At 56.8% G+C, this 27,017-nt stretch overlaps 2 protein-coding genes across 4 annotated transcripts in view; one reads left to right on the top strand and one right to left on the bottom strand.

Annotated features, from left to right (window-relative positions):
- Positions 1-11,320, bottom strand: part of IGLON5 (IgLON family member 5) — a 28,838-nt gene extending 17,518 nt beyond the window's left edge. For both annotated transcript variants that reach the window (XM_075907886.1, XM_075907887.1), the window contains exon 1: positions 11,043-11,320. In XM_075907886.1, the coding sequence (XP_075764001.1) occupies positions 11,043-11,202 (160 nt within the window). In that variant the 5' untranslated portion in view covers positions 11,203-11,320. The remainder of the gene's footprint in view (positions 1-11,042) is intronic.
- Positions 11,321-11,832: 512 nt separating this feature from the next.
- Positions 11,833-22,156, top strand: LOC102445942 (putative G-protein coupled receptor 33). 2 transcript variants are annotated; one of them, XM_025180563.2, is made up of 3 exons: positions 11,833-12,811; positions 12,899-12,996; positions 18,329-22,156. In XM_025180563.2, exons 1-3 carry the CDS (start codon positions 12,805-12,807, stop codon positions 19,436-19,438), a joined length of 1,215 nt encoding a protein of 404 aa, XP_025036348.2. In that variant the 5' UTR covers positions 11,833-12,804; the 3' UTR covers positions 19,439-22,156. The 2 variants fall into 2 exon arrangements, with proteins under 2 accessions (XP_025036348.2, XP_075763998.1); XM_075907883.1 differs by having other exon boundaries at positions 11,833-12,996.
- The last annotated feature ends 4,861 nt before the right edge of the window (positions 22,157-27,017 follow it).

Genomic DNA, 27,017 nt, shown 5'->3' with positions numbered 1-27,017 from the left:
CGCTGGCCCCCAGCGACCAGGCACTGCCATAAGAATCAGGAGACCGCTCTGAGAAAGCCTCCCAAGACGGGCTCTGAAACCCAGCGCCTGCCCTGCATGATCACGGGGCTGCTGCGGAATCGCCCAGCGGCCCCGCCAGGCCGTCAGAGCGGCGCGAACGCAGGAGACTGTCCCTCAAAATAACAAATGTGTGTCAAAATCAGGAGCTGGCACCAAAACCCTGCTGATCCCTCCAGTCCTGACTGCCCCCAGATCACAGCCCTGGGTTGCAAACGCACAGCACCTGCCACCACCCCCCACCAGCCATGCGTTCGGGGGCTTGTTTATTTGCCTGCTGGGTTCCCAGACCCGGGACTGGAGGAAATCACAACTTCCCACTTTTCTCCCAGCCACGGGGCCAGAAACGGACTCTTTCAGTGACAGAGCTGAGAGCTCCGACACTCACAGGCTGCTGGCCGAACACTCACCAGGACAGAGATGTGATCAGGAGGTGAAGTAAACACTGGTGGCACAGGCGGACAGACAGACAGAAGTGAGTGGAGATTAGACAGACAGATAGATAGATGGTGTGTATGGGGATAGATGGACGGATGGATAGATAGGAGGTGTCTGGGGGGGGATGGATGGATAGATAAGGGGTGTTTGGGGTGGATGGATGGATAGGAGGTGTATGGGGACGGATGGATGGATAGATGGGGGTGTACGGGGATGGATGGCTAGATAAGCGGTGTTTGGGGTGAATGGATGGATAGATAGGAGGTATATGGGGATGGAGGGATAGATAGGAGGTGCATGGGGACAGAGGGATAGATAAGGGGTGTTTGGGGTGGGTGGATGGATAGATAGGGGGTGTACAGGGAAGGATGGATAGATAGGGGGTGTTGGGGGGGACGGGTGGATAGATAGGGGGGTGTCTGGGCATAGATAAGATTAGGTAGGTGGCAGGGGGGGATGGACGGAGAAGGCTGTGTTTGGGGTGGATGGATGGATAGATGGGAGGGTGTCTGGGGGGATGGAGGGATAGATAGGGGGTGTATGGGGACAGATGGATAGATGGGGTGTCTGGGGGGGATGGAGGGATAGATAGGGGGTGTATGGGGACAGATGGATAGATGTTTGGGGTGGATGGATGGATAGATGGGGGTGTACGGGGACGGATGGATAGATAGGGGGTGTATGGGACAGATGGTTAGATAGGGGTATATGGGGTGGATGGATGGATAGATAGGGGGTGTCTGGGCACAGATAGATCAGGCGGGCGGCAGGGGAGGCTGGACGGAGAAGGCCGTGTTAACCACTCTCCATCTCTCTAGCCCATTGTCCTCACTGAGCTCTTTTGTTTTCATTCTGAGATGTCAGCGTCTCCCCCCCCTTCCCTCCCCTCCCGTGGCCTTTCCAGAGCCAGCTGGCCTGAGAACCGGGAAGCCCAAGGCTCCAGGAGAACCACCTTGGGGTTTATTTCTCGGTTCACTTCCCCCGCCCTCCCCCTTCTGTGGGTTAATGGTGGGGAGGTCCCTCTGCTCTGAATCTCAGCAGCACGGGGGTCAGAGCAACCGGGACCTCATGGCCCTGCAGGAACTGGCCTGGAGCCACAATCCCAGGGACAATGAGCAGTGTGTGTGTGTCCCTGCTGCTGGGGACAGAACTCAGGAGTCATGGCGCCCAGCCCGCCTGCTCTGACCACTACCCCCCACTCTCCTCCCAGAGCCCGGGAGAGAACCCAGGAGTCCTGGCGCCCAGCCTGCCTGCTCTGACCACTACCCCCCACTCTCCTCCCAGAGCCCGGGAGAGAACCCAGGAGTCCTGGCGCCCAGCCCGCCTGCTCTGACCACTACCCCCCACTCTCCTCCCAGAGCCCGGGAGAGAACCCAGGAGTCATGGCGCCCAGCCCGCCTGCTCTGACCACTACCCCCCACTCTCCTCCCAGAGCCCGGGAGAGAACCCAGGAGTCCTGGCGCCCAGCCTGCCTGCTCTGACCACTACCCCCCACTCTCCTCCCAGAGCCCGGGAGAGAACCCAGGAGTCCTGGCGCCCAGCCTGCCTGCTCTGACCACTACCCCCCACTCTCCTCCCAGAGCCCGGGAGAGAACCCAGGAGTCCTGGCTCCCAGACCATCTCCCAATCTGGCACAGAAAGCAGGAAAGAGGCAGAGCCGCTTTGTCACTGACAAACGCCTAATGGGGGCAGATTCGTTTATTTCACACCACCCCTCTCCCTGCCCCTGCCCCGCAGCCAGGTTCATTCGGGGCATTGGTGAGAATGGGGAGGGGTCAGAGAAAGATCCTGATGGGGGGCAACCCTGCAACAACAAGGGCCCCCAGGAGACCCTCCAATAACAAACCAGCATGCAGAGCCCAGGAGTTCTGAGAGAAACCACAATAACAAAGCAGCCCTTCCAAGTGGCCCTACAATAACAGGGGATCTGTTCTGCTCCCAGAGGACTACCCCCTCCCCAGACCCATTCCGCAGCACACCCAGGACCCCCCCGGGAGATCTCGCTAGCTGCTATTAAACCACCCTCTCGTTCTACCTAGCTGTCCACCCTTTCGTTATCTGTCCCTCCCTTCCGGATCTCCCTCCATTGTGGGCACCCATCCACCCTCCCACTTTCTGTCTAGCCATTCTTCTCACCACATCCATCACCTCTCCCCCTCACCATCCATTCATCCGCTCTGCTTCCCAGCCACCCCCACCCCCTGTGTATGTGTCTGCCTACCTGGGACTAGGGCCCCGGCTGGGGTGAGAAAAAAGAAAAGGCAGCCAGGCTGACACTACAGAGGGGAAGCAGATAAACTGTTGCCTGTTTATACCCCACCTAGCTTGGGGCTCTACCAACCACACACACACACACACACACACACACACACACACACACACACACACACACACACACACACACACACACACACACACACACACCGCCATTCCAGGGTCTTTGGGCTCCCCAGCCTGTTGGGTTTGCTGTCTTCTTTCCCCACCGCCAAAGCCCCCAGCCTCCTTGGCAGGCAGATGGGGGAACAGGCTTAAGCCCCAACCGGGGCAGCATGAGGGCCTGGTGACAGAACTACGGGACTGGAGAGGTGAGGGGGCATGTGCGGATAGATAGATAGATAGGGGGTGGGGTGGGGTAGGGATAGATAGATAGATAGATAGATAGATAGATAGATAGATAGATAGATAGATAGATAGATAGATAGATAGATAGGGTGTCTGGGGACAGACAGATGTGCACTAAATCTACTCTGATTTCTCTTCTACGTCAACACGCCGTACATGTACGTCTGTACCTCTAACAGTAATACATAAGAACAAGCACAGACGCACGCACACTAAGAGACACGCAGAAAACTACACAATCCATAAACACACTCATGCACAACCACAACACAAGCACACTCCTACAATCGTACAAATACACGACAACACTGTGCAGATGGGTGTGCTCATACATTCACTCTCTCACAAACACACACACCTCATGAAAGAGTCATTCAGAAAAGCATGCTCCTACAGTCACACACTTACAGCTGCATACACACAAACATATGTATTCTCATCAACACACAGACTTACACAGTCACCCAATCACATAACACAACTACACAAATCCTCACAAGCGCTGACACCCACACCCACAACCACACACCTTCTCCCCAACTCAGCCTTCCATGCACAATACACAGCCAGAATCACACCCACACTTACAGAAACACACAACACCCTCCTGAGCAATGTAGCTGCTCTCAGCCACAACATCTCTTGTCAGGGCTGGAAGGAAGAGAAAGAGAACAACTTTTCACTGACTGTAGTCAACCCCATTCTTCTGATCACACCAACATCAACACTTCTGAATCCGCTTGTTGTCTCTCGTACCCTCAGATTGGGAGCCATCTGGGACAGGAATGGTCTTTTTTGGCACGGCAGCATCCTGGACAACAGCAGGTGTTGGTGGAGCGATGGTAACACACACTTCAGTCACAAAGATCGAAAATTGAACCAGGCCTCCCAGACTGTTGTTTAAAAGGTTCCTGAGGGGCCACCAGTGTCGGGGGCAGAACGGGGCAGGACGTGCTGTGAAATGCCACCATCTCTCAGAGGTCCAGCCACCCACCAGCAGCCCCCTGCCTTCCCGAGCGGCAGGACAGGCAAAGCCACCCCGCTGTCCATTGACGGGCGAAGGACGCACACCCTGACCCTGCCTGGCGTGGCCCCAAGTCTCGGAGTCATAGCATGGAGCCAGACTTGGGAGCTTCACGATCCCCCGAGTGAGCAGCAGCAGGCCCCTCCGGCTGGCACAACGGCCCCTCGGTTTATTATCAACCAGGCTGATACAGAGAGTACCGGCCCCAGAGCTCCCCTGAGCAAACTGGTCCCGAGGGCCTCGCTTCAGGACAGTTGGTTGATCCCAGTGGCCGGTCTCTGTTCCAGGCTCTGAGGCCCAGGGGAGCAGGAATACCCCATTATGGCAGCTGGGAAAGTGAGGCACAGAGAGACTAAGTGACATGGCCATGGTGATCCAGCGATCTGTGGCAGAGCAGGTGGCTCAGCTGTGGTAGCTGGTATTTCACAGCAGGAGCCAAATCCTGGTCCATCCTTCCAGACAGAGACCATCCACCCGGTTACGCCAGGCCCTGTCGTGGCCACACAGCCACCCACCTCCATTGCGGCCACCGACCCCCCCAGTCATGGCCACGAGGCCACCCGCCCCCCCCAATCGCAGCCATGTGGCCAGTGACACCCCACCCCCAGCGCGGCCACGGAGCCTGCGGACCCAGCAAAAGTATCTTATAACGTCAATGCCACCAATCCCTTGCCCTCAAGCACCAATCTCAGTAGAGCCGGGCCAACCTGGCCCCCGAACCGGCTTGTGCATCGGATGGGTCAGGACCGCACTCTGGGGGGCCCCGTGGCAGCAACTGTTCCATGGATGGGCCCAAGGGGCCTAGGGAGGCCTGGGGGTCACATGCGGGGCCTGGTGTGCAGCAGCAACGGGTCGCCCCCCCCCCCCCACCTCATTCGCTGCAGCCCTGTGCTGTGCCGGGCAGGAAGGGGAGGCCGGCCCCTGCGGCTGTCCCGCGCCAGGCTCCCCGGTAATGCCCCACTCAACATGCCCGGGTGTGGGGCCTTGGGCAAGGGGGGCAATGGGGACAGAGAAGGGGCAGGACCTGGGGGAGGGAGGGTTGTCCTGCCCACCCCAATCCCACCAACCGCAATCCTGCCGAGCGACCCCGCCCACTCCAATCCCCTCACACCAGGCCACCTTGCAAACACCCCGGCACCACCATCCCCGGAAAAAACCCCGCGCCCCCCTCCCCGCACACACCCCGGCACCACCCACCCCAGTGTCACCCTTCCCAAAAAACCCCGCACCACCCTCCCCGCACACACCCCGGCACCACCCACCCTGGTGTCACCCTTCCCAAAAAACCCCGCACCACCCTCCCCGCACACACCCCGGCACCACCCACCCCAGTGTCACCTTTCCCAAAAAACCCCGCACCACCCTCCCCGCACACACCCCGGCACCACCCACCCTGGTGTCACCTTTCCCAAAAAACCCGGCGCCCCCCTCCCCGCACACACCCCGGCACCACCCACCCCAGTGTCACCCTCCCCAAAAAACCCCGCACCACCCTCCCCGCACACACCCTGGCACCACCCACCCCAGTGTCACCCTTCCCAAAAAACCCTGCACCACCCTCCCCGCACACACCCCAGCACCACCCACCCTGGTGTCACCCTGGTGTCACCCTTCCCAAAAAACCCTGCACCACCCTCCCCGCACACACCCCGGTACCACCCACCCCAGTGTCACCCTGGTGTCACCCTTCCCAAAAAACCCCGCACCACCCTCCCTGCACACATCCCGGCACCACCCACCCCGGCGCCATCCTTCCCGCACACATCCTGGCACCACCCACCCCGGTGTCACCCTTCCCAAAAAAGCCCGGCGCTACCCTCCCCACACACACCCCAGCACCACCCAGGGCTGCAGGGATAGAGGGGTGGGGGATGGGTAGATAGAGAGGTGCCCATGGGGTAAGTGGGGTGGCAGGAGGGATAGAAGCCACCATCCAGGGCCACCCCGCAAATACCCCAGGGCCATACTTCCACCCGCCAGGAGATCAGCCCCTGCCAGTTAGCAGCCCCCACAAGCCCCATGGCCAGCACGTCAGTCGCGGCTCCAGCTCTTCTGAGCCAGCCGCACTCGCAGCGACGCCCCGACCCCAACCCGAAACCCAGCCCCCGAATTCCACGGCGCCGGGAGCGCCTCCGAGACGCCGCGCAGGGACCAGGGATTCAGCAGGGCCCCACGGCTCCGGCCACGAGCCAGGGCAGAGGAAATTCTCGCTGGTGTTCCCTGACTGCAACCGGGCAGGTCTGTGCCTGAATCCAGCCATCCCCGCCCCCTGCATCCAGCTAACCCCAACGCACCTCTCTGCCCCCTTCCCCCCCACATATCTCCCACCTACTCACCCCCCGCATCCAGCTAACCCCAAAGGCACCTCTCTGCCCCCTTCCCCCCCACATATCCCCCACCTACTCACCCCCCGCATCCAGCTAACCCCAACGCACCTCTCTGCCCCCTTCCCCCCCACATATCCCCCACCTACTCACCCCCCGCATCCAGCTAACCCCAACGCACCTCTCTGCCCCCTTCCCCCCCACATATCCCCCACCTACTCACCCCCTGCATCCAGCTAACCCCAACGCACCTCTCTGCCCCCTTCCCCCCCACATATCTCCCACCTACTCACCCCCCGCATCCAGCTAACCCCGACACACCTCTCTGCCCCCTTCCCCCCACACATATCCCCCACCTACTCACCCCCTGCATCCAGCTAACCCCAACGCACCTCTCTGCCCCCTTCCCCCCCACATATCCCCCACCTACTCACCCCCCGCATCCAGCTAACCCCGACACACCTCTCTGCCCCCTTCCCCCCACACATATCCCCCACCTACTCACCCCCCGCATCCAGCTAACCCCGACACACCTCTCTGCCCCCTTCCCCCCACACATATCCCCCACCTACTCACCCCCTGCATCCAGCTAACCCCGACACACCTCTCTGCCCCCTTCCCCCCACACATATCCCCCACCTACTCACCCCCCGCATCCAGCTAACCCCGACACACCTCTCTGCCCCCTTCCCCCCACACATATCCCCCACCTACTCACCCCCCCGCATCCAGCTAACCCCGAACGCACCTCTCTGCCCCCTTCCCCCCACACATATCCCCCACCTACTCACCCCCCGCATCCAGCTAACCCCGAACGCACCTCTCTGCCCCCTTCCCCCCACACATATCCCCCACCTACTCGCCCCCCGCATCCAGCTAACCCCGAACGCACCTCTGCCCCCTTCCCCCCACACATATCTCCCACCGACTCACCCCCCGCATCCAGCTAACCCCGAACGCACCTCTCCCCCCCACAGCCTCATATCCATCCCCCCATCTACCCATCTCCTGCATCCAGCTAACCCCGAATGCACCTCTCCGCCCCCCTCCCCACAGCCCCATATCCATCCCACGCATCCAGCTAACCCCGAACGCACCTCTCCGCCCCCTCCCCACAGCCCCATCCCCATCCCCCATCTCCCCATCCCCTGCATCCAGCTAATCCCGAACGCACCTCTCTGCCATCTCTCCCCTATAGCCCTGTCTACCCACCCACTGATCTCCCCCACCCCCACAGCCCCATATACCTATCTGTCCCTCCCCTGACCCCTCTACCTATCTCTGTCTAGCCAGCCAACCTCCACCCATCTAACCCTGAACACACCTCTCTGCCTCTTCGTCCCCCACAGCCTTCTATCGCCCCACCCACCGGTCTCCCCACAACCCCTCTACTCGTCCATCCCTCCCCTCACACGCATCTCTCTGCCCGCCCGCACCTGTCCATACACCCACCTACCAGCTATCTACCCCCTCGGCTACCCATCCGTCCCCTTCCCCACCTATCCAACCCCTGTGCCTCTCGCCGTCCATCTAACCCCCCATCCCTCTACCTACCTACCAACCCATCCCACACAGCCCTCTGAGCAGTAAGCCAATCACCCCCAGGAACCTATCTACCCTCCCCCACTCCTCTCTAGGTATCCACCTGCCCCTTTCTGTTCCTTCATCCACCCACCATCTAGCCCCATATGCCTCTATCTACTGATCCCCCTACCTCGCAGGTACGATTCCCCCATCCCCACTTCTCTACCCATCCATCTCCTCTCTATCCGCCTCTCCATCCACTCACCCGCCCTCTACCTATCCATCCCCATATGCATCTCTCTATCCCTCCATTCCACCGGCCCTATATTCCCACCCTCCATCTACCTATCGATTCATCCCCCACCCGCTATCCCTCCAACCCTGTATCGCCACCCTCCATCTACCTATCGATCCATCCCCCACCCGCTATCCCTTCGACCCTGTGTCCCCACCCTCCATCTACCTATCGATCCATCCCCCACCTGCTATCCCTCCGACCCTGTATCGCCACCCTCCATCTACCTATTGATCCATCCCCCACCCGCTATCCCTCCGACCCTATATCCCCACCCTCCATCTACCTATCGATCCATCCCCCACCCGCTATCCCACCAACCCTGTATCCCCACCCTCCATCTACCTATCGATTCATCCCCCACCCGCTATCCCTCCGACCCTGTATCGCCACCCTCCATCTACCTATCGATCCATCCCCCACCCGCTATCCCTCCGACCCTGTATCCCCACCCTCCATCTACCTATCGATCCATCCCCCACCCGCTATCCCTCCAACCCTGTATCCCCACCCTCCATCTACCTATCGATTCATCCCCCTCCCTTTATCCCTCCATCCCACCGACCCTGTATCCTCACCCTCCATCTACCTATCAATCCATCCTACCAACCCTGTATCCCCACCCTCCATCTACCTATTGATTCATCTCCCACCCTCTATCCCTCCTGCCTCCCCATTTACCCCATGGTCACCTCTCTATCTACCCATCCCCCCATCCTCTATCCCTCCAGTTGCCCCATCTACCCATCCCATCTATCTAACCCCATATGCACCTCTGCATCCAATAACCCCACACTCCTCTATTTATCCATCCATCCCCTACCCACCATCTATTTATCCCCATTTGCACCTTTCTACCCCATCTCCCACACCCCTCTATCCACCTACCCCCTCTATCTCCTTACCCATCCATCCTCCACACCCTTCTAGCTATCCCCAAATGCACCTTTCTAGCCATTTAGCCTCCACCATCTACCTCCATACACACCTCACTCTCCACCCCCTCCCCTTGGTCTACCTGTCCGGCCACCTTTCCATGCCCATACCCACCCCGGTACCCATCCATGCCTGCACGCATCCCTGCATCCATCCGTGTCTGTGCACCCCCCTGTACCCATCCATGTCCATATGCATCCCTGTACCCATCCATGCCCGTACTCACCCCTGCACCCATCCATGTCCAAACACATCCCTGTACCTATCCATGTCCATATGCACCCACCCCTGCACCCATCCATGTCTGTGCACCCCCCTGCACCCATCCATGCCCGCATGCACCCCCCTGCACCCATCCATGCCCTGTACCCATCCATACCTGTACGCACCCCTGCACCCATCCATGCCCACATGTACCCCCCTGCACTCATCCATGCCCTGTACCCATCCATGCCTGTACGCACCCCTGCACCCATCCAGCCATCCATCTCCCCCCATGCATCTAACGTACAAACACGGGCTTCTTTTTCTTCCAGGGCCACAAGCTAGGTCTGTCTCTCCCTGTGGCATTTTCTCCTTCTCCGCATCCACACATCCCTTTCCATCCCCTTCCACAGCTAGGGGCCGTCTTCCCACAGCCACACACTCACACATGTGGCACATACGTGTCCACACGGACAGCCTCACAGAGGGAATAGTTTGCATGCCAAGAGGTACAGAGAGGGAAGGTGAGGGGGAAATTCTGTATTCCAGAGACACACAGAGGAGCATATCTGATTATTTAGGAGAAACACAAACACTATTAACGTCTATTTCAGCCGTGCGTGCACACACACACACACACACACACATGCACAAATTGTGTATGCCAGGGAGATACGTTAATTGATACAAACTGTCTATTCCCGAGGTACATACGCACAGTGATAGATAATTTTGTCAATATTCCAATAGCACACGCGTGCGCTCACACAAATTGTGTAAACCAGAGATATAAATGGACAGAGATAAAATATCAGCATCCCGGTGGCAGAACACACTGATCACATTTATATCTCAGTCTGAAATACACACAGATCAAATGGTGCATACTGAAGGTCCACACACTAGTCCGGAGATACAGACACACAAATAAAAATTGTGCATTCCAGAGGCACACACAGAGCAGGGCTCATCCCCTCCAACAGGAGGCAGCACACACACACACACACACACACACACACACACACACACACACCATCAAATTGTGGCTTCCATTTGCAAACAGAAATAAGATTGTACATCCCTCTTGGAGATGTGCAGTCTGAGAGAGAAAATCGTGTATCCCAGAGTCTGAGTCACACAGAGAGCAAAGTGTGCATCCCCTGCGGTCACCCCCTCCTCCCACAGCACAAATTGTGCATCCCAGTCTAACACACACAGCGATTGAATTGTGCAGCCCAGAGCTGCACAAGACGCACAGATAAGTCGGTGCACCCTAGTGTTTCACACGCAGAGCAAATTGTGCACCGAGAGGCAAACCCCCCAAGGTGCGCACACACACACACACACACACACACACACACAGTGCCCCCCTAGGTGCGCAGACACGCACACACTCCCTCCGTGTACCCAGACACACATACAAACCTGAGGGGTGCGCGCACACATACACTTCCCCCTCCCGTGCACACACACGCACCCCCCCAGGTACACCCCCCCAGGTGCGCACCTGCCCCCGGTGCACGCGCACACACTCACACGCGGCAGGGCTCAACCCCGCCAGCAGGGGGCGGCAGAGACACACACTTCTCCCCCCGCCCCCGGCCGGGCACTGCGGTACCTCGGCAGAGCAGGACCAGCCCCAGCCGGCAGAGCAGCCCGGCCGGCCCGGCGGCCCCGCTCATGGCGTCGGCGGCTCCCCGCGCTCCGGCCCGGGATGCGGCAGCAGCGGGCGCTCGGACGGGGCGAGCCCGGGCTCCAGCCCACCAGCCCTGGCGCATCGAATCAGGGGCTGCGCGGAGCGGGCTGGGGGGGCGCCGTGTGTGCGGGGGAGGGGGGACGGTGGAACGTTAACAGACAGCTGATCGAGGGGGAGCGACCAATCAGGGAGCAGGAGCGGGCGGGGCGGAGCCAGGCACGCAAATGAAGACAGGGGAGCGGACCAATGGGAGCGGGGAGAAGCCAGATCGGGCGGGGGGGCGCTGATTTATGAGGCGTTCTTTGTTACTGCAGCACTGGGGGGAGGGGCGAGGGGGAAGCTCCTCGCACCTGGGATCCCCCCCCCCCCGCATCCTCCCCCCATCGCCAGCCCCAGCGTCATAGGGGCAGGGGAGACCCTCCTTGTCCCCTCCAGCCTCGGCTCCCCACCTCGGGGGAGGCCGTCTGGGCCCGCAAGGGGCAGCCCCCCACCGCAGCACAGCGCCCCCTAGCGCCCCCGGGGTGTGGGGGCCAATCCTGCCTGCCAAGGGAGACCCCCCCCCACACACACACCGCAGCACAGCGCCCCCTAGCGCCCCCGGGGTGTGGGGGCCAATCCTGCCTGCCAAGGGAGACACCCCCCCACACACACACACCACAGCACAGCGCCCCCTGGCGCCCCCAGAGGATGGGGGACAGGCCTGCCTGCAAAGGGAGAACCCCCCCCCCACCGCAGCACAGGCCCCCCTCCAGTATGGGGACCAGCCCTGCCTGCCAGGGAAGACCTCCCATGCCAGCACAGCCTGCCCCCCCCCCCGGATGGGGACCAGCATTCACGGCCAAGGGAGACCCCCCCCACAGCCTAGCATAGTGACTGCTCTCTCTCTGGAGGGGGTGGCTAGTTACCTGGGGCTTCATTGCTCCTAACCCCCTTCCTGAGGAGGCAGGAGGCCAGGGGGATGGGCAGAGGATGCTCAAGAAGAGCAGCTTCCCTGCACTGTTGAGGGACGCAGGAGGATGGGATCAGATGATTTTTTTGCAGTCCTATTGGATAGCCCCGCCAACAGGCTCGGGCCCTATGGGGCCAGGCCCCATTACTGCCCAGACACACAGCCGGTGCCAGGCACACAGTGAGCACCAGCCTTGAAAGAGAAGCAGGCAGGAGTAGGTGCCCTGTTTTATAGGTGGGGAAACTGAGGCAGGCAGTGATGGGCTCTGCTTCCGTCGCACCATCTCCGTAAGGGGTGGCAGAAGTCCTGGCTCCTTGACCCCAGTTCCCTGCCAGAGCGAGAGACAGAACCCAGGGGTCCTTGCTTCCCCTTCCCCTCCTTCTCTCTAACCATTAGACTCTCCCCCCCGCCCCCGCCCTTCCCAGCAGCCGCAGTGGGTCAGGGAGTCCACTTCAGTGGCTGGATTTAATAAAGGGGTCGGGTGATTTTTATGACCATTACTAGCACTGGTTACCATGGCAACAAGGCTAATGACAATGACAGAGACTGGGTTTCCTGGGTGGGTCCCCCATACGGGGGTGGCATGAGGCATGGGCTGGGAGCCCGGACTCTGGGGTTCTCTGCTGGCCGGGGGAGGGGAATGGATTAGAGATGGGGCCAGGACTCATGGGCTCTGGAGTCAGCTCTGGGGGAGGGAAGCCTAGCGGTCAGAGCATGGGTGCCTAGCATGGAGAAATGAGAAGTGAGGTTTCCTGTTTCATCTCCATATTCTTGGTAAGTCCCTTGGTGCAGGACTTAATGGAAACACGGCCCCTCCCTTTTCTAGCAGAAACCCTCAGTGGCTCCAAGCTCTGCCCAGCGGGTCCAGTCTACGGGACCTCCGACGGGAACCCATCGCTGCCGGGAGACCAGACCCTCAGCTGCAGGGTAGGTGGAAGCACGCGGGAACCAGAAGGGAGGAAGTGGGGCCTAGGGGTTAGAGTCTGGGGGCTGGGACTCCTGCGTTCTGTGCAGCAGCTTCACAGGCCTTTGCTCCCATGATGTGTGTTCAGCCAAGGAGGGGATCCTGGGAGGGGGCTTCACACAAATGAGTCCTGGCACCCTGGAGAGCTCAGTGCCCAGGCAGGGCACCCCTCCCCTCTGCTCTAACCACTGGACACCACTTCCCTTCCAGGGCCAAGGAGAGAACCCTGGAGTCCTGCCCCCCCCCCATCAGATCCTTTCTGTCTCCCGTTGCGGTGCTGAATTCAATTACGTTTATTACCCACAAACAGCAAATATAAACAACCAGGAATAATTGGGAGCGCGGCTGCGCTGGTTTCATCCAGACTGGAAGCCCTGGGGGGATTGAATGGGGGGGGGGTCACAGGATGGGGTGGGGGCTGTGTGGTGTGGGAGTGCAACACACACACACACACACACACCACACACACACACGCTCTCTCACACATGCACACTCACACACACACTTGCTCTATTACACTCACTAGCTCTATCACTCACACTTGCTCTATTACACTCATACACACTAGCTCTATTACACACACTGGCTCTATCACACACACACTAGCTCTCTCTCTCTCACACACACACACACACACACACACACACACACACACACACACACACACACAAGCTCTATCGCACACAGGGACATAAGCACACTGGGCCCTTGTACCGGTCGTGCTCACAGGTGTCTGTCAGACCCAGGGCTTGGTACCCCTATGGAAATGGCAGGGGCTGCAGGTCAGGAGTGAGGGACACGGGCAGGGCCGGGGGGGAGGGAAGGGATGGGCTGGCAGGAGCTGCAGGGTGGTAATGAGGTGCAGAGCTGGGGGGCAGGGCCGGGCTGCCAGATCCCCCACCCCCACCCCTGGGCCCTTTAGCACAGTTTCAGTTTCCAGTTCCAGGGGAAGAGGGAACCAGGCTCTGTTCCGGTCTCCCCAGGGCCTCGCTCAGGCCACATTTGCAGAGCCAGGCCGGACCGGGCTGGAGGTAGATCTGATGGCGCCGAACGCTGGGAGGAGACAGGCAGACCGGGGTGGTTTGGGGGGTGGCTGCCAGGAGGCAACTCCCTCCCCCCCCCCCCATATCTCCTGGCTCCAAGAAGGCGGATTCCCCCATCTCCTTACGGAGAAGGAGCCAGGAGCCCGCAATCGGCCCGAGCGATGCTGTTGCTAAGAGAGTGGCTGTGAGCCTGGGCTAGAGCTGCGGGGGCGGGGGGGAGTCCCCTCTGGTTATAGCAGGTGGGATGCCATGGCTGGAGGCTGCACCCAGCTCTGGGGGGTCGCACGTCAAACAGCAAGTGGGGACATGAGGCAGGGCTCAGAGAAGAGTGACAGGGCTGATCCGAGGGCTGGGAATCCTGCCTGCGAGCCCGGCATGGAGGGAGCTCCTTTGGGGGAGTTTCTCCAGAGATGCCTCAGAGGGGACCAGATCCCGGTCTGTCAGCACCTCCCTGGGGAGGAGATTTAGGGAACAGAGGGCTGGTTAACCCAGCTGGCACCGATGGCCAGGGGGTGCAGCCAAATGAATCAAGGCTGGAAATAAGAGGCGGATTTTCCTTGGAGCTTCTGCCCCGCCTGAGCCTTTCACGGAGAGCAGGTGTGTGCTGCTGCAGGCTCCGCTCTAGCTCAACCACCAGATATGGGCTGGCTGGAGGAATCCCTGGTTCACTGGCCTGTGCAGGAGATTAGATCAGAACAGGAACAGAGTCCAGGAGTCTGGACTCCCAGCCTCAGCACCCCCATCAAATCCACGATTCAACCAGGAAGGGCCAGTGAATGTAATTGACACGTGGCTAATGTGATCATTTGTGAGGCCATCGGCCTGGGAACACCTGGCCACCTGGTGCTGCCAAGGCCAGTTGCTCAGCCCCAGGAAGGGATGGTGGGGCCAGAGGAGGGGATGCCTGGAATGACAGTGGTACCTTTGGAACTCAGTGCCCCAGGAAACTCCTCACCAATCACAGTGCAGAGGAAAGCAAGGAGTGTTTCTTTGGGTCAGAAGGGCAAACAGAACCTTTAGAGCCAGGGGTTCAAACCAGTAGCAAGATGTTTGGAAAGGATTTAGACCAGTGGTCACCAACCAGGGTGACCCCACTACAAAAAGGATGTGGACGCATTGGAGAGGGTCCAGCGGAGGGCGACCAAAATGATTCGGGACTGGAGCATATGACCTACAAGGAGAGGCTGAAGGATTTGCGTTTGTTTAGTCTGCAGAAGAGAAGAGTGAGGGGGGATTTGAGAGCAGCCTTCCTGAAGGGGGGTTCCAAAGAGGCTGGAGAGAGGCTGTTCTCAGTAGTGACAGGTGGCAGAACAAGGAGCAATGGTCTCAAGTTGCGGTGGGAGAGGTCCAGGTTGGATATTAGGAAAAACTATTTCACTAAGAGGGTGGTGAAGCACTGGGCTGGGTTCCCTAGGGAGGGGGTGGAGTCTCCATCCCTAGAGGTGTTTAAGTCTCGGCTTGACAAAGCCCTGGCCGGGTTGATTTAGTTGGATTGGTCCTGCCTAGAGCAGGGGGCTGGACTTGACCTGCTGAGGTCTCTTCCAGCTCTGTGGTTCTATGATTCTATGACAGGTGACCCTGACTGGGTTGGCTGGGGGGCTGTCAAGTGCCGGCACTTCATTTGCCCCTCTAAGCACTGCCATGCTGCTCCTGCCCTCTGCCTCGGAGCTGCCCCCCCCCCCCCCACCACCCCAGGAGCCTCTGGTTGCTGTGCAGGACACAGGAAGAAGAGGAGAGGGTGCTGATGTCAGGCTGCCCCTCCCTCCACCCTGTACCCCATCTCCACACAGCAGGGGCGGGGCCAGGGATGGAGTGAGTTTGCTGGCTGCTTTTGGGCGTGGTGCAGGGCCAGGGGAGGGGTGAGCCCGCCTTAGCCCCCCACACCACCACTCAGCAACCACCTGTGGTAAACGGTGCCCAGCTGGCGCCTGCATTCCAAACCTCAGCCCCAGTCCTGAACCCCTCCTGCACCCCAAACCTGCCCAGGCCCCCTGCACCCAAACTCCCTCCCAGAGGCTGCTCCCTGCACCCATCCTGCACCTCTACTCCCTGCCCCAGGCTCAGCTCAGACCTGAGGGAGGGAGGGGGAGGGAGGAGGGAGTGAGCAGGGGCGGGGCCTTGGAGAAGGGGCAGGAAGGAGGCGGGGCAAGAGTGTTTGGGTTTGAGGTACATCCTGGATCGCACTTAAATTCAAAAAGTGATCTCGTGCTTAAAAAGGTTGGAGACCCCTGATTTAGACCCACTTTCTAGCAGGGAATTTCCCCCTTGGGGAGATTATTCCATCCTTATCCAGTAGGGGGTGTTTTGTACCTTCTTCAGAAGCAGCTGGGCTTTGCTAGAGACCAGAGGCCGGGGTAGATGGGCCCATTGATCTGAGCGAGAGCAGCTGTTTCTCTCTCTGCTCCAGCTTCAGCTCTCCCCTTCCTGCCCCCGATGCAGAAATAGAACCCAGCTGCCTTGAGCTCCAGCTGTTGAGAAGGCCCCAGGCTGCCAGCTGGAAAGCCCCTTCTAGGTCCAGGGAAGTGGCACTTTCTCCTGCGGTTTAGCCCCATGCCTTTGTGAAACCGCGTCAGCTCTTGAGGTTTCCTGTGTCAGCCAGACTCAGTTCCCCTCTGGATGTCACACACAGCGAGAAGAGACCCCGGAGCTGTGACGTAAGGGCGAAGCTGCACATTTCTCAGCCTCCGGCCACTTCCGATTCACAAATCCATCCATCCGGAACTCCGACAGGACCCTCGATGAGAGGCGTGCAAGATATGGCCCAGGGCCGGCTCCGGGCCTTTCAATCTGTCCCGTGGCCCACCTCACTGGACCCACCGGCAGGGCACAGCCCCAGGGCTCAGAGCGGCTGGCTGCTCCATCTGCTTCCTGCGCCAGTTGGGGGTGGGAAGAGAACTACACACTCTGTGAACCCCCTTCTTCCCCCAAACTCCCTCTCGGACCTCACGCCCTCTCCTGCACCCCAGTCTCCTACCCCGAGCTCCCTTCTGCACCCAACTCCCGTCTCAGCCCCTGCACCCTCTTGGTAGAAAAGTGCAGCCCCTGGCCACTTACCAAAATTTGGGAGTGCTCACCCCCCATCCGAAACTATTGCCCACCCCTGCCCTAGATGGCTCCAGTCTCACCTCCTGCACACCCCAGGCTAGGACTTTTTCATTGAGCCCCCCCCCCCCCCATTGAACCCTGTTGCTTATGTTTGCTGAGCATCCTCCAGAAAAGCCCCCCGGTGTTTGTCCCACCGTTCTTAAACTCCTCCAGGGCCGGGACTCCCACCACCGCCCCTGGGGGCCGATCCCACGGCTTCCCCCACTTGAGAGCTAGGGATTATTCTAACGTCCGACCGAAACGGCACAAACAGCAGCATCTGGGGCGTGACCATGTCCCGTTTGCAGTTTAAAAAGAATCCGGTTTTTAAAACCTTGCACTGTTCAGTTTTCAGCCCACACACCAGCCTGCCCACGGAGTCTTTAAAACAGGAAAATCAGTTGTTTCCTCCCCAAACCACATATCAAACATCAAACGTTTGGCTAGAAGCCGCTTTCTGAACCTCAAGACTTTTACGAAGCCCCCGAATTATTTCCACAACTGCGGGTTTTAATCAAGCCGCAGAGACAGGTTATGAAAACCCGACTGGGATTTTCCTTTAACAAAACTCCATTGTCAAAACCTGAAGCCTTTGGGCTGAAAACAGGTTTTGAAAACTGAATATGTGACTCCAAACAGGGTTTGGTTTGGTTTTACCAACACTGCTATTCTTTTACCCGCCCCCAAAACCTGTCCTGAAACTCCCAATTGCTTTCCAAACCCTGAAAAAATGCAGGTTCCGCTTGTTTCATTGGCGACAGAAATGTGGCCATTACATTTTTTAAAAGGAACCAGATCTGGACTGAAATGCCAGTGATAAATTGCTGACATGTCCAACTGGCTCTGTCCATGCCCCTGTTCCTCAGGGGTCTCCCTCGTACATAGGCAGGGATGGGTCGTACAAGCCGCTGAGGAAGTGGCTAAAACAGTCTTGGGTCCAGAACGCTCAGTGCCTCAGCTCTTATCTTGTGGCAGTGAGTTCCACCAGCCACGGCCTGTTGATGTGAGAATTACCCCACCAGGCTATCCTGGAGGGCCAGAGGGTTCCCAGAGAGGTCTGCTCCAATGGTGCATTCTTAATCCTGCCTGTCATTTCCCCTCCCTCGTGTTGCGCTCTTCTTCTTCTTCCCCTCCTGTCGGCCCTTTCAACATCTCTCTCTCTCCCCAGGGCACCATGGACCAAGGCAACCCCACCCTCCCATCAACCACAGAGGCAAACTCCAGCCAAAGCCCAGCAGCTTTGAGCCCCGCTCACCTGGCCACAGCCGTGTTGCTCTTCATCACCTTCCTGGTGGGTGTGGTGGGGAATGGGCTGTACCTGTGGGTGCTGGGGCTGAAGATGAGGAGGACGGTGACCACGCTCTGGTTCCTCCATCTTCTTTCCTGCTACCTCCTCTTCACCCTGCTGATCCCCTTCTTCGCTGTCTACATCCTCCTGGGTTTCCACTGGGTCTTCGGCACGGCCATGTGCAAACTCCTCAACACCTGCATCTCCGTGGGCATGTTCTCCTGCGTCTTCCTGCTCACCCTCATCAGCCTGGACCGCTACATCCTCACTCACCATCCCGTCTGGTCCCAGAATCACCGCACTCTGACCCATGCTAGGAAACTTGTCGTGGGCGTGTGGCTGGTCTCCTTTGCTCTCAGCGCTCCCTATCTGGCTTTCCGGGAGACCCGCATGGTGGACGGGGGCAGAATCGCCTGCGTCAACAATTACAATATCTCCAGAAACTGGAATGGAACCAAGAGATGGGATCTGGAGAGACGGATCCACCTGGCCGTCTTTGTGATCCAATTCCTGCTGGGCTTCCTGCTGCCCTTCTGCACCATCGCGGGATGTTACGGCCGGGTGGGGCTGGAGCTGAAAGAGAAGAGGTTGTCACGGTGCGGGAAGCCCTTCAAAGTCATGGTGGCAGCGGTGGTGTCCTTCTTCATCTCGTGGCTGCCCTACCACCTCTACTATGGCTTGCTGCCCTTCAAAAGGGTGCCAGAGATGGACGTCATCCTGGTCCTTTACATCGTCACCTTCTGCTTCAATGCCTGCTTCACCCCCATCCTCTACCTCTTTGTGGGGCAGAGGTTTCAGCAGGTGCTCAAGAGGTCCCTGCTGGCTCTGATTCGGGAGATTTTTGCTGAAGATCCCAGCAGCAACGATGCTCTGTCCCATGAGAATGGCAGGATGGCAGCCAGCAAATCAGGGCTGCAGGACCAAGTGACAGGGCCTCTGGATTCAAGGGCAGGGAGTTTAGACCCTACGACTCTAGAGGAGCTGACATAGAGCTGAACGGCTTCTAGCTCCCCCAGCCTCTGAAACAGGCTCTAGAGACATGGCGTGTTGTACAATTTCATGGGTTCTGGATTTCCCCAGGCTTTCACAAGAACCCAAATGGCCGGGTCTAGAACACCATAGATTCTGGTTCATTCCCTTCCTGCCCCGGATGTGATTTCATATGTTCTGAATTCTCAATGTGCTCTACAGCCTTGTGGGTTCTAGATATCTCTCCCTTTAGCCTCTCGATGGAGCCCTAGATTGTGCTCGTTTCCTGATTTGTCCTATAAGTTCATGAGTTCACTACCTATTTTAGATCATCTAAAACCCACAATTTCTCTGTATGTTCTAGTTTGCTTGAGTAGTTGATCAGGTTCTAGGTCACTCATGCTTTAAGACCCCAATGTTATCAAATGGGTTATGGATTCTTGACTGTTTCTTAGAACTGTGCATGCCCCAGATCTCACAATGCTCAGTAACTCAGTGGTTCCTAATTCAGTCTAGAAGAGCATGGATTCTAGCTCACTCACCATTTAAAAACCTTTGTGTGTTAGGTTATGTCTAGACTGCAGGTTTCTTGCGCAAGAAGCTTTTTGCAGAAGAGATCTTCCGCAAAAACGTCTTGCACAAGAGCGCGTCCACACTGCAAAAGCGCATAAAAAACGCAATGTGCTTTTTCACAAGAGAGCATCCAGACTGCATGAACACTCTCTCAAAAGGAAACTCTGATTCCTATTTACAAAATGGCTGCCAGGGCACCTGTGCTTTTTCCGATTGGCTCTTCCTGCACCAAAACACCCTGTTCCCTGTCCACACACGCCTTTTTGTGCAAGAGCTCTTGCGCAAAAAGGAGTTATTCCTCATAAAAAGAGGAATAGCAATTGCACAAAACCCCCTCTATTCTTTTGATTTTTTTGCACAAAAACGCACTTGAGGTGTGGACGGGCCACAAGATTTTGCAGAAACACGGCCATTTTTCTGCAAAATCTCTGTAGTGTGGACACGGCCTTAGACTCCTAGCTGGTTTCATGGGTCCTAGATATTTCCCCTCTTTAAAACCATGCTATGAACGTATAGGTTCCAGATTCCTTATTGATTCTAGAATTTCACAGGTACCACATCTTGGGATGGTTTTAAACTCAGCAGCATCCCATGGGTTCTAAATTTCTGCCTGCCAATCTGTAGCTGCTTGGGAGATCTAGACCCCTTGATAACTTTGGAGCCAGAGCCAAGAGTTTTACAAAAACAGACTCTTCTTATGTATCTAGAAGCCTTTCCATCACCATTAAGACCCACAGTTTTAGATGGCATCTTTCTCTAAAACTGGCACAGATCAATTTGAACAACAGCTCAACTAGTACCCTCTTTAGAATTCCAGTCACTCTAGAATCTAGAAATGACCCAACTTTGAGGGAAACCAATTAAAGGAGAAGCTTTAACTAAAAACTCCTGATAAATGCCAACCCTAGGTACAGAGGTAACAGCTAATCTGGTTGAAGAAACACTAGGGCTAGAAAAACTTAAATTCTGGATTGTCCATGACCGTGAGTAAGCAAATAGGTTCCAGAGTGCTTGAAATATGCAAAGAAAGCTTTACTTTTGCAGCTGGAACTTAGAAACATCTGCAGTTTACTTTCAAAGAGAGGTGATGTCCAGACAAATGCAAGACACAGAGGATTTTGTTATTCAGCAGAACAATGTGCGCTCTGGAGTTCATTTGATCTAGAATGCAGGGATTTTCTCTTGGAGCTGAATAGTTCTTGGGTTCTAAATCAATCCAGGATGTTAGTGGTTCTAATCCTTGTCTCAGACATATGGCTCCAAGATTTCAGATGATCTAGAATATAATATCTTTCCTTTAGTGCAACGAGACAACTATATTCTAGATTAAGCCTAGTCCCCTCTGAATGGTGAAGATTCTAATTGCCAGAGGGTCTAGAACATGTGGCCTTTCTTCCAAAGTGTTACTTCTTCTAGATCCCATGTTTACACAAATCGTAGTGATTCTGAATACATTGGATTCCAGATTTTATTTGGCCTACATATTCTCAACACAACTTCTGCAGCCTACCTTGATTCAGCGCAACAATAGATCTAATACCCTGCAGGGTGCTATTGGGAATAGGAGTCAGTAAGCAGAAAGGGCTTTTTGACTGGTGTGGCTATACAAAGTGTTCTAGATCAGACCGAAGGGCTGGGCTTGATGTAGGAATTATTGTGTGTGATTCTTTGGCCAGTGTTCATAAGGAGGTCAGCCCAGATGCCCATTAACTCCCTTTCTGCTTTGAAATCGATGGTTCACAAGTTTTAGACTCGTTCAAGGCATTAATGAGTCTAGAACAACACCTAGAACTGCATGGGATCTAGGAGTTATTCTCGTCTAGAATTCAGAACATCATGAAACCTCAGACTGTACATTCTTCAGTGTTTCTATGGACCTTTGAGCAAGGAAAAACAGATCAAGTCAAAGGATATTTTATCCGCTATCTTCTCTCTTGAACTGTGATTTATCTCTTTTATTAAAACGTGACTGAAAGCAAAATAGCACAATGCAGCAGATGTGAACACTCATTCCAGGAAAGGACACATTTGCACCATTCTAGATTACTGTTGAGATCTCTGGTTTTGGACTTGGAGATCATGTTTTTTACACACAAACACACACACTCTCTCTCTCCAGCACCAATTCCTAAAATAAAGAAAAGTAAAAACACTTCTTGTACCCAGCTTTTACAGAGTCGTGTTTGTTCCTCTGACAGCTTTTGACACATTCGACTAGCAGGTCTCAAACTTTTTGGCCTGTGGCTACTCTGCTCAACGCAGACCTTCTCGTAGACCAGCAGCCAACCACCCGTGATGGCAACGTGGGTGGGGGTAGGAGGATGGGATGGTGCAGGTGGGGGGAAGGATGTGTGTGAGGGGGATGGAGGTAGAGGTCTTGACATGAGGGGGATGGGAGGCTGTGACGTAGTGGGGGTACCTTGCTGGTTGCTATGCTGGGCAGTGGGCTGTGGGTGACCTCTGCTGTCTGCAGCACGGCCCAGCAGGGCAGGGGATGAGTCATTATTCAAGGGGGCTCCGAACCTGTCCAACCAGTATCTCCCAGGGAGCGGAACAATGGGAAGAAGGGGAGTGGAGCTCTAGCTGGGGGCAGGGCTGGATGTGAGTTAGGTAGGTTTCTGTCTGGGAGCATGGAGGAGACAGCCTAGGGAAAGGGGCTGGAATTTAGGGGCCCAGTCCCCCCATCTCAAGAGGGGCTGAGGCATCCTAGGCCTGCCCTGGAACCAGATTACATCTGTGCTGTGCTGTATCCTGGAGAAGCAATAAACACCCTCTATTCTACTGGCTGGTGGAGTCTGTCTGTGCCGTTACGGGGGTGCAGGAGACGGGAAAACCCCAACACGCCGTCACAGAGGCCCTTACCGGGCTTTCTGCCCCTTGCTGCTCCTATTCTCCTCTCCCCGCTGCTCCCATTGGTTGCGATTCCAGCCAATGGGAGCAACAGGGAATGCCTCCAAGTGAGTGGCTTCCTTTGCTGCCATTCCCCCAGCCAGGGGGAGGGGCGGTGCATGCAGCCCCTCCCTCCACCGCAAGCAGGAGCCAGTCCGTGAGACCCCCTGGAACTGGCACTGGCACTTCCACCTTGTTGGGGGGGGGCATGGGGCTGGAGTGCCACGCAGGCTCCCCACTGTAAGAGGGTGGTGAGCCCCAAGCCGGAGACGCACCTGCAAGACAGTCATGGACCACTAGCGCTCCATGGACCACAGGTTGAGAGCCACTGCATTAGACTATGGTAAGACTCCTGGCTTCTGATCCCAGGCCCCAAAGGGGAGTGGGGTCTAGTGGTCAGAGCAATGGGGCTGGTGAGCCAGGACTCCTGGGTTACGCCCCCAGGCCTGGAAGAGGAGAGGGGTCTGGCGGGCCCCAAGACTTTGTCCAGTCCTAACCAGAGAGGCCTGCTCAGTTCTACGTGCCCATTCCAGACGCAGCAGCTGCCGGAAGCCCTCCGCGAGACAGATTAACGGATTAGATTAACCGGATTAGCTCGCTCATTGTATTTGATTACAAAGATGTGATGGGCTCTTGACTAGATTATCAGGATTATATGAAATGCCTCCCACCGCATCGGACGGGGCGTTTTCATCCGCTTGAGCCCATGGATCCGAGGACTCGCTCCGCAGATGAGACGGGGTAATTTAAAAGGGTGCCGCAGGATATTTGCCGGGGTCACATCGCAGCGTAGATCAGAGGGGCCGTGGAAATTAGCTGCTTCCCTTTGGATAAATGGATTCGATTCACGGGATTAAGGGACGTGATGAGATGAAAAAGACAAATAGAGAACGTGTAAGAATAGCACCTGTGCTATGCAACAGGAAACCAGAGAATCATTGAGGGCGGGGGGGTAGATGGATGGCACCTGGCCCAGGTACGGGACGATGGATGGATGAGGGTGTATGCGGATGGAGAGGGGTACGCACATGGGGATGGAGAGATGGGGGGAGTGATGGGGTGGAGGGAGGGATAGATGGGGGTGTATGGGGGTAGACAGAGGTACACATATGGGGATGGGTGTTAGGAGGGCAGACAGACCCAGCCCCCATGCTGGGTGGGGAAGGGGCTGTCTGCGAATCCGGCTCTCTGGTCAGAGCTCCCCATTTGCACACAGGAGGGCCGAAGTTAGTGCTGCACTGCAGCTGTTATCCATAATCCCAGCCCCCCCTCCCGCTCCAACCACTAGCCCTCACTCCCCTCCCTGAACCAGGGAGCTAGGGGGGCTGGGAGCCAGGGAGCAAACCCAGGTGTCCTGGCTCCCTGCCCCCCTACTCTCATCACTAGCGGACTCTCCGCAGCTGCCCCTCGATCTTGGTGCATTGTGGCCGGTTGTGATAGGAAATCGATGGGCCAATTCACAGCCTGGGCAGGTCCCTGGGGGCTTTGGGGTTTCTCTGGGCTGACGGCTTGGAGGCGCTGAGAGCCAGGGCCGGTCAAAGCAGCAGGACCCTGACCTCTACATCCTGCCCAGGGAGCCCTGCCACAGAAGACTGCCCCTTTCCTGGGCCCATTGAGGCAGCAAGGAACAGATGGGACTGGGATCCAGGACACCTGGGTACTATCCCAAGCTCTGGGAGGGGAAGTGGGGTCTAGTGGTTAGAGTGGAGGGGGGAGGTCTAGGACACCTGGGCTTTATCCCAGGATCTCGGAGGGGAAGTGAGGTCTAGTGGTTAGAGCAGGAGGGTGCTGGAAGCTAGAACACCTGGGTTCTATCCCAGGCTCTTGGAGGGGAGTAGGGTCTAGTGGTCAGAAGGGAGGAGGGTCTCTTGCCCTCCCCTGGCAGCTCTGGATGCACAAGGGGGTCCAGGTTTCCCCTGAGCACGGCCGTAATGCTGAGAGCAAGCGTGCAGCCAAATCTCCTTGGGGTTGTGCTTTGCGGGAGCAGCTGTTGGGGCCGGTGAAAGATTCTGCCTGCCAGGGAAGGTGGGAGGGGAAGGGAAAAATCAATGAGGCTGCAGCCTCCGCGGGGAGAGAGAGAGACAGATGGAGGCAAAAGCCCTGCCATGCATCATCCCGAGTGTGTTTCAGGTGCAGTCAGGGAGCCGGGAGGAGACAGCGCAGAAATAAGAGATCCCCTCTCCTCCCCTAACCATTAGGCCCTGCTCCCCTCCCAGTGCCAGAGACAGGACCTAGGAGTCCTGGCTCCCGCCCCTCTTCTTGTACCACTTAGACCCCCTCCCCTCCCAAACATGAGAGAACTCAGGAGTCCTGGCTCCCACCTCCTATTTGGGCTAAGCACTAGACACCCGCCCCCTTCCTCGCTGCCCCCAGGGGGACTAATTCTCTGCCTCTGATCCAAGCACGTACCTACAGACACCTGCAGCCACTAGCTGCACTGGTGGGAACTTTACTTAACTCTTGGGAAGCAAAATAATTTAAATACTTAATTATTAATCCGCATCGAACTTGTAATAACTGCCCGGCAGGGAAGGGGAGAGCCGTAGATCTGGGCTGGGTGTTTATTCACAGCGGTAATTGTATTGACAGCCTAAATTCTAATTAACAGCCATTTCCCAAAGAGGTTCTGCCATCGATCACCTGGATTGACCAGCGACTCCTTCTCGGAGTCTAACCAGTGCAGGGGCCTGTCAGAAATTCTCCTGTCCGTCAAACTCTCATTCGGAGCAACTCTGGGGCAGAGATGGGGCAGGAGGGCTGGGGAGCAGCTGCACCACCGCAAGGCCTGGGGCGGCTTATCAGGAGCTGGGATGCAGCCACCTCTGGGGTGGCTAGATAGATAGATAGATAGATAGATAGATAGATAGATAGATAGATAGATAGATTCTCTGTCTGTCTGTCTGTCTGTCTGGAGATTGACGGACAGACAGATGCAGGGGGTGCATAGGGATGGATACATTGATCCATCCCGGGTTTTGTCACTATGGCCTGTTCCTTTGCAAGCCTCTCTCTCCTCTGCTATAGACATTTCCCTGATAGTTGTGTCTATTAAAAGCAAATTATTTTGGCTAATACACAGTGCTGCGCCTGATAATAAAATAATAACACTAAACCTTTGGCTGTCCCTCCGGCCTTTGCCCGGCAGGCAGCATGCTCATAAACTCCTGTCTGGTGAGGCGAGTGCCTCTCGCTATCACTGGGGAAACTGAGTCGGGGCAGAACTCAAGAATCCTGCCTCCCATAACCTGCTTCTCTAACCACTGAGCCCCACAGCTGGAGACAGAGCCTGGGAACCCTGGACCCATTTCCCTCCCAGCCAGGAAGAACGAGGCCATTGGAGAACGAAGGGAAACCCCCTTTTGCTCAGGAGGAAACTCTGCCTCTAAGTTTTTCATTCATTTATTCATTCTTTCAGTCATTTTTTCATTCATTCATTCATCTATTCTCACTCTCACTTTATGTGATTTCCCTCCCTCGCTTTCGCTGTCGCCTCCTTCCAGACTCTGCCATGGCCAGTAAGCCTGGGGCGAAAGGGCCGGATTCCAGGGGCGGCTGTCCCCCAGGGACATGCACCCCCACATCCATCTCTGTATCAACGACCCCCTTGAACCACTCTCGACCTGCGTGTCAGATTTCTTCCGTCCTAGGGAAATGCACTGCGATCGGATTCCTTGCTCCAAAATGTCACCCCAAATATATATATCAGGGGGGATACAGATAAAACTTGCCAAAATTATGTTGTTATGGCAACGTCTCCAGGCCGCCTCCTCCCTGCGCGGCAGGGGAAATATTGTCCAATACATCATGCACCCAGGGACCTGACAGCAAGAAAATTGTCCCTAACCAGCTCCTGTCTGGGTGATTTATAAGTTCTTAATTTCCCGGTGACACTAGGGTATTTAACTTCATTTGCTACCGTCCCCCTACCCTGCAGGCCCACCTGGCACCCGGCTCCAGGGGAAAAGAGTCTGCCCTAGGCCCCCTCTGGGAACTGACTGCCCCCCCTCCCCTTTCCCATCTGCAACTGGTAATTCTACTCACAGCAGGTGGGGGTCGCCTCTAGGGGGTGCTGATATTCTGCCCACAGCTAGGCGGGGGGGGGGGGATGGGACATGGGCCCTTGTGCCTCTAGGGCGCA

The sequence above is a fragment of the Pelodiscus sinensis genome, chromosome 24, assembly GCF_049634645.1.
Source record: "Pelodiscus sinensis isolate JC-2024 chromosome 24, ASM4963464v1, whole genome shotgun sequence".
In the NCBI taxonomy this organism is placed as follows: Eukaryota; Metazoa; Chordata; order Testudines; family Trionychidae; genus Pelodiscus; species Pelodiscus sinensis.
This window is presented reverse-complemented; position numbering and strand designations above follow the sequence as displayed.

What these genes read in the sequence shown, in the direction of transcription:
- LOC102445942 (XM_075907883.1), top strand. Translation starts at nt 12,805, where the DNA reads ATGAGAAGTGAGGTTTCCTGTTTCATCTCCATATTCTTGGTAAGTCCC. An exon ending in ACCAGACCCTCAGCTGCAGG is followed by an intron (nt 12,997 to 18,328) that starts GTAGGTGGAAGC and finishes CTCTCTCCCCAG; the next exon opens with GGCACCATGGACCAAGGCAA.